We start from the raw sequence: 12127 nt of genomic DNA on the forward strand, positions 1-12127 counted from the left end.
TTTCTCATTTTTTCCGTTTTGTTTTGTTTTCTGGGAAATCATTTCAACCTTACTTTATAATTCTTGCTTTTAAGTTTCCGTGAGCTTTTTATGTTCCCTGAATGCCCTTCCAGTCCTTGATCCATGGTTGCAATTTCTACCCTTGTTGTTTTGATAAATGATAATTTTTTGAAAAAAAAATTTTTTCCCAGATAGTCTGCTTTCAACAGTTGCTCTTTCCCTATTGTTTATTTTCATTTCTATCTTTCATGTTTGAAGCTTTCCTCAGAGTGTCTGGTGACTTGGCTTTCTGCTTGTACTCCCAGCAGGAGCACTAAGAAGGCATTTGGAATAGCTGCACATTGGGAGTGTGGAGGTCAGCCTAGACCAAGACATGGAAGCTCCTGATGTGTTGATATTCTGGTCTGTGCTGTTGTGCTAGTGGATTCCCCAGAGGCAAAGTATCCACTCTGTTGCCTGCCGGCTTCAGGCCAGGGTGCCAGCACTCTTGGAGGCCATGCAGGAGGAGGCAGCTGCAGGTTCCGGAAGCCTGTGGCTGCTGGTGGGGTAACTGCTCTGCCTGCAGCCATGCTGCCCATGCACCCATGAGCCCTGTGTCCTCGCCCAGGCCATCCATCTGCAGAGTGGGGGAGCATTGCTTTCTGACCACACCTCCTGCTGCGGCCTCACTTTCTTTCCTTCCCCTGCAGCTGCCAGGTACTGCTAGGCCCTGAGCCCTCCAGGTCTTCCCCACTGTCATTGCTTTGTCCCCCATTCTCTGCATGGTGGCAGTGGGCTCAGGCTGCGTTAGTTACAACTTTCTATTCTCTAGCTTCCAAAGCTGGTTAGTGGTCTCCTGTGCTGCTCTCTGTCACTAAAACAAACAAAACAGAACAAGTAGATGAAAGTAAAAAATGGAGATAAGCAAACAATTTCCACTTTTATTTAGGAGATTCTAGAAAGGAGATAAAGCCAACTGCGAATTGGCCATCTGTAACAAACCTGTTTTATATTCTTCAGGTACAGACAATTGGGCAGAAATATTAAGATTACGCAGGCGATTTTTAAAGGACCAGGAAAAGCTCAGCTTGATTTATGCCAGAAAAGGTGTTGCTGAACAAAAACGAGAGAAGGTTTGTATCTGTTTTGAGACTTTGATTGGTCAGAAATATTTGCTTTATATCAAAGGATATATACTAGGGAAATAAGCTTCCCATCAGATATTCGTTCCGAAACAAAATCACAGAAGCAGCCACTATATGAATTAAAGTTACTTCTGAACCAGAGATGAGTCCTCCAACGCAGATGTAAAGGACAGCCATGACTCACTGATGAAGTGGGAATCTTGGAATGGGAGCATGTGGGTGGTCCCATAAGTCTGCATGTGGTGTAGTTCACGGGCACTGCCAGGACCTCATCCCTGCCCCTTAGTGACCTTGGGCTCTCAATGCAGCTTGGCTTTTGCTCTTCTCTGTGTATAGGCTGGCTTTCTCCATGTGGTAGAAACACAGCCTCCAATCATTCCTGAGTCATCTTACAGCATTAGACTCTGGGAGGGATTGACCAGAGCCTGACCCACCTCGGGTCTGGGGCTGCTGTGGTGACAGGCGTGAGGCCACATTACAGCCAGCCACTTTCATGGGGGAGCCTGGATGAGAGGGAATGGTGAGCCCAGAGAAAGGGCTGGGCAGGTTCAGTATCTGCTGAAAGCAGTGACTTGAGGGGACCTTGTGTGGCATGAATTAAACATTTCTCAAAATGTGAAAATAATAAAAGAATTTGTTTAGCCATAGCTTCAGTATTACTTATAAATCAGTAATTATGACAAAATTACTTATAAATTGGTAATTATGACAAAATTTTTAAGAAAGATAAGATTATGAGTTAGAAACTGGCTTTGTATTAATTCACTTTAAATCCTCAACCACTTAATTAACTTTCAAATCTGAGTATGAAGTGGCTGAATGGTTCCATATAGTGTCTGTGGTAAGAAAATATACTTTTCATCTTTCTCCTGTCTCTGTAAGCACAACTGTTCTCTTGAAGAAGAGTTTTCAAAGAATCAGTGCCCCAGGGTCATCTCACACTCCTCCTCACCTGGAGAGCATTCTCTTTGCCCACTCAGAGAAGTAGCCACAGACTCCTAATTAAACCTGAAACCTTGCTGGGCTTGCCTGCAGGAAATAAGAAGCAGACTATGAGCAGAAGGAAGATAAAACCAGGATTGTTGGATAGAAATCACAGGGAGATATTTTGGTCTGATATAAAGGAAATCCTTTTAATAATAAATGTGGAATGGCCTGTTGTGTGGGGCCGTGCATTCCCTCTGGCACGGGTGCTCTCATCTGAAGTGGCTGACCTGTCAGGAAGAATGCATGGTGGTAATCAGGCGTCTGAAGGCCGTGCACTGTATTTGTTGGGAGCATCATGCTCAGTGTCAGGCACTACTCTGAATGCTAGTGGCACAGAGGTGAATATAAGGTAAGCACTCGTGGGGCTACAGCCCAATGTGTAAAACAGAACAAAGCAAAAATGAGTTAACATTATAACATGTGCAGTGTTGGAAGTTAACCAATGTAATGAGCACGTGGGGAAGACTATGAAGAGGAAGTGGGAAGGCAGGCCTCTTTGAAGGTGGTATCTGCAGTGGGGACCATGAGTGACAAGCTATGGAAAGACATCCTAGGTAGAGACGAGCAGGTCCCACAACCCTGTGTGATGGAGTGGGGGCAACTGAAGGGTAGGTGCAGGTCAGCCTGGCCTGAGCAGATGAACAGGTGTTGGAGGCCATGGTGATCTCACTGGGACTTAAGGCCAAGATTTTTCTAAGAAGAATTAAAAGGAAATACAGAGCTCCTGGGTGGCTTAGTCGGTTAAGTGTCCAACTTTGACTTAGGTCATGGTCTCATAGTTCATGGATTCTAGCCCTACATCTGGCTCTCTGCTCTCAGCACAGAGCCTGCTTCGGATGCTCTGTCTCTCCTCCTCTCTGTCTTTCTCTCTCTCAGAAATAAACATTTTTTTAAAATAGGAAATACAGCCTGCTGAGATACAGCTTTTAAGTGTTAATTCAGGTTCTCTGATTTTAGATATTCACATTACTCTGTGATGAATATTTAAGTAATCTTTTTACTGTTCATTTGACAGTGATTTTTATTTTGGATTTATTGTGTACCATCGATTGGTAAACTGTAGTGACCAAACCATTTTGGATAAAAATTGTCATCAAGTTCACCTTTATGTTAGGAATCATAGTTCATGCACTGCTTATTTTTTAAAATAAGAATTCTAATCTTCCTTTTTTGGTTCTAATGATTATAGGAGATCAAGAGTGAGTTAAAAATGAAGCACGATGCCCAAGTCATTTTGTATAGAAGTTACCGGCAAGGAGACCTTCCTGACATTCAGATTAAGTACAGTAGCCTGATCACCCCCTTGCAAGCTGTGGCCCAGGTTGGTCCTTGAATGCTTCATCTTTTGACAGATAAAAACTATTTAGCAGTTCCAGAGATCTGTGTGTAAGAAAAACTGGTTGATGCTACTCTACAACATAATTGAGGTGTTGATTTGTCTTAAACAATGGATTTGGTTAAAGACGCTGGTCCAAGTCTTGGCCCTAAAACTTCTTTTCATAGGTGCAACTTACTTAGAGTCATCTAGAAGATAGCCCTGCAGTTAGGGTCCTTGTCAGGACACTTAATGCTCTGAGCCACTGTGTCAGGAGCAAAATCTATTTTTCTTATCAGTAATGTTGGTCAGTGAAATAATGTATAAAAAATTATTATAAACTTTAAAGTGCTAAGCCACTTAAATCATTGCTTTTACAGGATCCTTATGGTGGTGGGGGAATCCAGAGAGTACCAGTTTATAGGTGGGATTAGTGTTCTTCCTTGTCTGTTAATTTTCTTAATAGCAGAAGATTGGAAATATTTTTCTAAGTCATTAGGGTATACAAGTATTGAGAGTGAATGAAGTTTCTAGCTGAGTTCTCTGACAAAAACAGGTACATATTCTCTAAAAGGCTAATTAAGATTCTTTTGACTTTTATCAAAATAATTTTTAAAATTGAAGAGTATTATATGGCATTGAGAGCATATGGCATTTTGCTAGGTGCTAAAATATAATGCCATATTTTATAATGCCATATTAAATTTTCATAACCAATGTTACATTTATATCTGCATAGCCTTTTATTCTTTTTTAACCTTTTTATTAAACCTAAATAATTAAAGATTGCCAGGAATTTGCAAAAATAGTACATAGTCCTGGGGCGCCTAGATGGCTTAGTCGGTTAAGCGTCCGACTTTCGCTTAGGTCATGATCTCGCGGTTCGTGGGTTCGAGCCCCGCGTCAGGCTCTGTGCTGACTGCCAGCTCAGAGCCTGGAGCCTGTTTCGGTCTGTGACTCCCTCTCTCCCTGACCCTCCCCTGCTCACGCTGTCTCTCTCTCTCTCCTAGAAATAAGTAAAACATTTAAAAAAAAATTAAAAAAAAAAATAGTACATAGTCCCATGTACCCTTCATCCCCACTGGTGGTATCTTATATAACTGGAATACATTATTTCGATCTAGAAATTGACATTAGAACAACAGTATTAACGGGGCTGTGGTCTTACTATTTTTCCCTGCATTCGTGTGTGTGTGTGTGTGTGTGTGTGTGTGTGTGTGTGTGAGAGAGAGAGAGAGAGAGAGACTGCAGTTGTACACACTCACTCATGTAACCACTATCAAACAAACAAGATCCCTTGTTTGTTTCGGAGTGCTTTCACATTTGTCTCATTAGATACTTCCAGTGATTTTGTGACGTAAAGGCTGTTGTTATACATACTTACAGATAAAGAATTGAAGGTTAGCAAAGAGTGAACAATATGATTTAACACAATATGCCTTGGCGGGTATGGAACTAAGACAGACCCACCCCTGTGTTTTGGTGCCTGGCCCTGTACTTTTCTTCACCTCCACTATTTCCCAGTTTTTCTAGTGCCTTGCTCACAGGTTTTCACATCACTGCCTCAGAAATGATGCTGCCACCTGCTCCCCTGGGCACATTTGCATCTGCCCATGTTGGAGAGGTGTGTGGTGTGTACCGATGGTAGCAGGTCACAAGCCTGACGCTGCTTGAGACCCATGTCCAAGTAAGTTCATCTCATTGGTGTTTGGAAAAAATTAAGGTGATAAATATTGTTTCCAAAAAATGACTGGTTTTTTTTCTGTTCTTTGAGGAAGAATGTGTTTCCTTATATTTCTCAAATTCCAGTAGTACTTTATTTATTCAACTGTTATATGTGGATGCCAGGGACTGTTATAAGCACTGAGGTGCAGCTGTGGACCGAACACACAAGCCCTCCTCCGCCGTCCCAGGGGCTCCCCTTCATCTTTCTCTCTTGCATGTGAGAGAATAAGCTGTCACGGCAGATCTCCAGCAGCAGCTTTCTGTTGCTCTGAAGACGTTATTTGTCTTAGTCATCACTGCGTTATTGTAACAGCAGGAGCATCTGGGACTCCCCAGGAAATGAGGGAATTTGGGCATAAGATTTAAGAATTGGGGTTGTAGACCTGGGAGCCTGTCTGCCACAGGTGAGGTGGAAAGTTAGCAAATGGTAGATGTGTGCACATCCCTAAAAGACCAAGCTGAGGCATGTAGTAACTGTTTTCATGGAGTGTAATTACAGGTGATACTTATTTTCTTCTTTTTTCCTAATCTGTATTTTCTGATATTTTACATTGTAACCATGTAACTTTCTATAAGACAAATACATTACTTAAAACAAATAACAAAGAACAAATCAAATTGTACTTTTTATTCAGTTTTCTCAAGTAAAATAATTTTAAATTTTATTCATGCATTCATGGCTTCATTTAAAAAATACAGACCCTGCATGCCAGAGACTGTTCTTAGTACTGCTGTCATAGGCACAGATAAGGGGTAATGTTCCTGTGGTCGTGGAGTGTGAGGGTTAAAGCCGTAAAAGATGGCCTTACAGGTAGCATGCTGTTAGAGCTGAACCCACCAAACATGAAAGCACAAAAATGGCTACTGATGGTTTTTTTTTTTTAATGTTTTATTTATTTCTAGGAGAGAGAGAGAGACAGCGTGAGCAGGGGAGGGTCAGAGAGAGAGGGAATCAGACTCCGAAATAGGCTCCAGGCTCTGAGCTGGCAGTCAGCACAGAGCCCGATGCAGGGCTCGAACCCACGAACCACGAGATCATGACCTAAGCGAAAGTCGGACGCTTAACCGACTAAGCCACCCAGGCGCCCCAGCTGCTGATGGTTTTTAACAGTTTAAATTGTTATGGGACTTTGAAATTTTAAATGGGCATTTTATTTAAGCTTTTCACATACTTCTCTTAGGCTTTGCAATGATGCTGAGGTGAGGGTAGTACCTCTTTGAAGATCTTATCGATTACCAATTACTGCACTGGTCACTTGATGTGTATTATCTTGGCTGATCCTCACCACAGCCCTGAGATGTGTTCTGTTATCCCCACATTAAAGATACGGAATCTGAAGGTCCAGATTCACTCAGGAGTTAGGCTGTGTCTCCGTGTGAAACTAAGCAGCTCATGTGTTTCTGGGTCCAGAATCATGCTACCACAGATCTCTTTGGTTACTTTTCAGACCCTCCCCATGTCAGTGCCTAATAAACCTTCTAAACAAAATTGGGATGTAAATTAGATGTGTTTGCAGCAGATTGTATTTTCAAATAAAGCTCTGATGGTATTAGTGAATTACAGCATTTTTACTTCAGATCCTAATTTGCCTGTTTTGAATATTTTACAGAGAGACCCAATAATTGCAAAACAGCTCTTTGGCAGCTTGTTTTCTGGAATTATAAAAGAGGTGGATAAACACAAGACCATGTCTGAAAAAAACATCATTACCCAGAAGTTGCTCCAGGACTTCAATCATTTTCTTAACACCACTTACTCTTTCTTTCCACCTTTTGTCTCTTGTATCCAGGTAAGAGTCCACATGTGTGCTTCATGAACATGCCTTATCATGCATGACATGACTGTGTCCTGATAACTTCGTTTGCTCCACAGGCCGGAGCACAAAGTGTTTCACAGTTTAGATGTATTCTCTATGATTCCCTCTTCTCTGAGGAGGTATAATTTATTTGCAGTTTTGTTAAAAAACAAACTTATAGGGGTGCCTGGGTGGCTAGGCCTCCAACTTCAGCTTAGGTCACGATCTCACAGTTCATGGGTTTGAGCCCTGCATCAGGCTCTGTGCTGACAACTTGGAGCCTGGAGCCTGCTTCAGATTCTGTGTCCACTCCTCTCTCTACCTCTCCCCTGCTCACGCTCTGTCTCTCTCTCTCTCTCTAAAAATAAACATTAAAAAAAAAAGGGTTATATATGACAGGATAATTAGAAATCAGCTTTGGTGTACAAGTGTTCTGATCTTTAATACGCCAGTCCCTTTCATGTTTTGATTAAATCCTGTATGTTGTTAGTAGTTTTTCCTTATGTACTATTTCCCCAAATTATTTCCTGCCTCATGAGAGCCTTTAAGAGATGTTGATTGAGCACATTCCTGGCTTTGTTTTAAGTTGTGGGGAGAGCGAGTGATGGAAGAGGCACAAATCTCTGTCCTCCTAGAATTATTGTGGGCGACAGATGATAAACAGACAACACAGGAGATAACATAACACAGTACTCAGTGTCCTAGAACTCGAGTACTACAGAAGTACTGAAATAATATAGGGTAGTAATGAAGCAGGGAGGGAGACAGCCTCTTGATCAGGGTGGCTGTGTACCGTGATGATGTTTTAGGTGGAGTGGTCAGAGGACATTCTAAGGCAATAAATACAGTTTGAGCAGTTGTTAATATAGGCATACCTTCAGTTACTACTTAAGCATGCTTGTGGAAGGCTACTTTTTCCATGTAAGAAGTGTTTGCTTTGTCATTCAAAACACAATCATTACAGATTCCCTAATGGAAAACCTTTTTTAAAAACTTTCTTAAGTTTATTTATTTTGAGAGTTTATTATTTGAGCCACCCAGGTGCTCCTAATGGAACGTCTTTTCAATTCATTTTAATATTTTTGTAACTAGTAACATCCCTGGAGTAGTTCTTGGGGTGCCTGGGTGGTTCAGTCAGTTAAGCATCTGACTCTTGATTTTGGCTCCGGATATGACTGAGCCCTGTATCAGGCTCTGCACTGAAGGCATGGAGCCTGCTGGGGAGTCTCTTCTTCTCTCTCTGCCCCTCCTAGCTTCATGCTCTCTCTCTCTCAAAATAAACAAGTAAACTTTAAATAAAATATATGTTATTTGATATTATTTATCAGTAGTTTTGGTTTCCAAACTAATTGGGTAATTATTCCCCGAGATGAAATACTTGGTGTTCCTGGTTTGTTCTTTCTGATGTAGCACAGAACTATTAATATAGTTTCTTTTTTTATATATTCTATTTTTATTGGTTTATAATTTACAAGTCGAATTCCTTTATTATTTTTCTCCTGGCTACACTAAAGATAAGATTTGAGAAATTGCATTGAATCAGTCAGTATTTCAAAAGAAGTTTGTCTTTACATTGTATTCTGAAGTGATTTGTTAAAGTCTGAATTCCTAGTTTTGTCCCTATATTTATTTTTAAAAGCTTGCTTTTTTCATTATTGTTTGGGAGCATCGTTAACATCATTGAGTAAATAAATGACTTCTGCTGGCTCTAGAGCTTGCAGTTTGGCATTGCCTTTGGAAAAAGCAGTATGAATGCAAGTTAGTGCTGCAGTCTGCCGCATTTGCTCTTCCAGCTGTTTGTGCTTCACTTCTGAAACTACAGTTGCTTTCCCTCTCTCCATGACATTGTAGCACATTTGGCATGGCATTTCTGTGACTTCTTGTTCTAGCAAGACATAGTATCTCTCTGAGATACCACTGCTCCACCAGGACATCCCAGAATGAGTTTCTTGTCTGTCGTGTATCCTGTATTTGTCAGACTGTCCTGACTCTATCCCAGTCAGTGACTGGCAAACAGATGTTAGTTTGGTGCCCTACATTTATGCTATTCATTGCTTGTTTGAACTTTATATGAAATTCCAACTTTCTTGGGGCTCCTGGGTGGCTCACTTGGTTGGGCATCTAACTTCAGCTCAGGTCATGATCTGGCTTGTGAGTTTGAACCTTGCATTGGGCTCTGCACTGACAGTGTGGATCCTGCTTGGGATGATTTCTCTCTCTTTTTCGCTCTCTCTCCCTCTCTCTCTCTCTCTCAAAACAGATAAACTTTAAAAAAACTTTTTTGGACTTTGTTTACAAAACTCTTACTGAGGATATTTTATTTGTAAACCGCTATTTAAGAACTATGGAATATTTGGTTTTGTTTGTTTGTTTGTTTGTTTTTTATTTCTAGGAGAGAGACAGAGAGAGAGACAGCGTGAGCAGGGGAGGGTCAGAGAGAGAGGGAGTCACAGACTGAAACAGGCTCCAGGCTCTGAGCTGGCAGTCAGCACAGAGCCTGATGCGGGGCTTGAACCCACAAACCGTGAGATCATGACCTAAGTGAAAGTCGGACGCTTAACCAACTAAGCCACCCAGATGCCCCAGAACTATGGAATATTTGAAATGAAGAAATGTCCCTTGCCTTCACCTCATACCAGAGATAAGGGTCAAAACAAAAGAATATTGTTATTAATTCCAGTAGCCAGGCAACATTTTAAAAATTAGACTTTATTACTTTATTGTCTTTTGGAATTTATAAGAAGTGAAATCAATCAGCTGTTGGTTTTTTGGCTTAGCAAATCACTCTTTATAAAGTAAAGTGATACTGCTACAGAGTAGTCGATCTTCTTAAAAGCAAACTTACAGAACTTACTTAAACTATGAGAATGTATTTATATATAAAGAAATAATATTCCAGTAATAGTTGTTACTTATTTACAGCTATTTCACAAAAGATTTCTATTGACAAATAGGAATAAATCTTAATGTCAGTGACACCACTGTTTACTACAGTGTCTGGAATATAGAATGCATTCAAGAAATATTTATAGAATGAAATGAGTCCTTAAAAATTAAAAGTATATTTATTTTAAAATAGTCTTGTGTAACTCAGGGTTTCTGTAAATTAGCATGATGTTATCTCAAAATCTGACACCTCAACTAAGACTGAGGCTTAATTGAAACAATTTTATGTGGATTTGCTTTCCTGTACCACTAGTTCCTTCTAATAGACATTTTGTTTGCTAGCTTGCTTTCAAGACCCCTAATGTAGAAATTAAGCTGACTTGGTTAGACTTAGTAAGTGGTCCATGCATTTGCACAGCTGGGAGGAGGTGGTGTGGAAGTGTCTTAGGGGGGACTGTCTTTCTGGTCTTTTCCAGATCCCTCATTTATATGCATGCACAGACGTACACACCCACACAAGGACTATATGCATACATTCAGCTGTGTTTTAATGAAGATGCTGTCATACTGTTTTTTTTTTAAATCAAATGTTTTTTTAAAATTTATTTAATTTTGAGAGAGAGCGTGTGTGCGCATGTGCATGTGAGCGGGGTAGGGATAGAGAGAGGGGGAAGAGAGCATCCTAAGTAGGCTCCACACTGTCAGCACAGAGCAGAATGCGAGGCTTGGCCCCACGAACTGTGAGATCATGACCTGAGCTGAAATCAAGAGTTGACTGCTCAAATGGCTGAGCCCCCTGGGTGCCCCTGCTGTACTGTTTATTTGTAGTTTATTTTTTACTGTTGTATGTAGGAGTTTCAAACTGAGAGTTACAAAGTAAAGGCCAATATAATAATTCCTGAAATCCTCTTATTCAATATCCTTGTGAATAAGTTAGCCCTTGAGGGGAAGGAGATGTAAAAAAGATGCTAATTAGAGTAATGGAGGAAATGTTTCAGCTGCTTTTCTCACCTACTCTGGCTAAATATTTCTGGAAACCACAATCGATGCTTGGATATATAGAGTATATAACTGTTCATATTTTACTAGTACTTTTCTTTAAAGTAATCTCTGAATTGGAAGTGCAAAAATCAAAAGCCATTTCCTCCTTTGAGCAACTTGAATGTTGAAGAAATTTTGTTAATAGAATGACACAAATTTTTGGTTATATCACTACTTACGTCAAAATGTTCTTTAATGTTTAGTAAAACGAGTTACTTACTTGTGAAGATACGGTCAGAGTATCCCAGGCTAAATGGCCGCATGTGTTTGTGGTTTTGTAGGAAATCAGTTGCCAGCACACAGACTTGCTGAGCCTCAGCCCAGCTTCTGTCAGCGCTGGCTGCCTGGCCAGCCTGCAGCAGCCTGTGGGCATCCGCCTGCTCGAGGAGGCCCTGCTGCACCTGCTGCCACCAGAGCCCCCCACCAAGCGGTGTCAGGGGAGGGTTCGCCTCCCACCTGATGTCGTCAGATGGATGGAACTTGCTAAGTAAGCTCTGTGATCCACACTGTTAGGAGAACAGTGAATTTGACTAAAATAATTTAGAAAAATCTTTTCATTTTGGCAGAAAATGAGCAAATAAAGTTGATGGTAACACTTTTGTGAAATTTTTTGAAAAATCCCTCTGGCTAAGTGGCATTCCATGAGTTAAGAATAGTTGTCACAACAAGGAATGTCTTGCTCCAGGAAAGAGAACATTAATGAAATGTACACGGTCCATTTGGACACAGGGTGTTATCTACCAAGTTGTTTCCTGTAAAGTGTGGCTGTTACTTATAGTTTTATGTTTTTACTGCTTTATTTAAACCGAATGGAGCATATGTTATTATTTTCAGCAGGACTCAAACTTTTATAGACAATTTAATCCATCTACTTTATTTATTTGGGAAAATCAAGTTCCATTTTGTCGTCCTATGCCATTTTCATTATGTCTGATTTTTTTCCTTACTTGTTGTTTCATTATAAGAAAGCCAGTGCCTAATTATGAGAAGAATGTTAGATTAGGCTAAAATTCAATTTGAACTTCTATTTTTTAGTGCTGATTTTTAGATCTTCAGATTCTAGGAAAAAAGAGAATAAAAGTAAAGGTGAGGAATTCATTGTTTTATAGTCATTCATATCTATATGATACGATTTTTATCATTTTCGTGATAAAATTTTCATCATTCAATTTTCTTAATTGAGCATTATTTGTGAACAAGAAAGACATTGTGTCAGGTGCTAAGAAGAATTAGACATGTCTCCCAGACTCCAA

The 12127-nt window shown here is 40.4% G+C and overlaps 1 protein-coding gene across 1 annotated transcript in view; it reads left to right on the forward strand.

Moving 5' to 3' along the window:
* The window catches only part of PRKDC (protein kinase, DNA-activated, catalytic subunit), a 187967-nt gene that overhangs the window by 123098 nt on the left and 52742 nt on the right, over positions 1 to 12127 (forward strand). Inside the window, exons 60-63 of the mRNA XM_077765911.1 lie at positions 1000 to 1112; positions 3301 to 3432; positions 6762 to 6941; positions 11156 to 11361. Coding sequence (XP_077622037.1) covers positions 1000 to 1112; positions 3301 to 3432; positions 6762 to 6941; positions 11156 to 11361 — 631 coding nt within the window. The remainder of the gene's footprint in view (positions 1 to 999; positions 1113 to 3300; positions 3433 to 6761; positions 6942 to 11155; positions 11362 to 12127) is intronic.

Source organism: Crocuta crocuta, unplaced genomic scaffold (assembly GCF_008692635.1).
Source record: "Crocuta crocuta isolate KB4526 unplaced genomic scaffold, BGI_CrCroc_1.0 scaffold1471, whole genome shotgun sequence".
Lineage (NCBI taxonomy): Eukaryota > Metazoa > Chordata > Mammalia > Carnivora > Hyaenidae > Crocuta > Crocuta crocuta.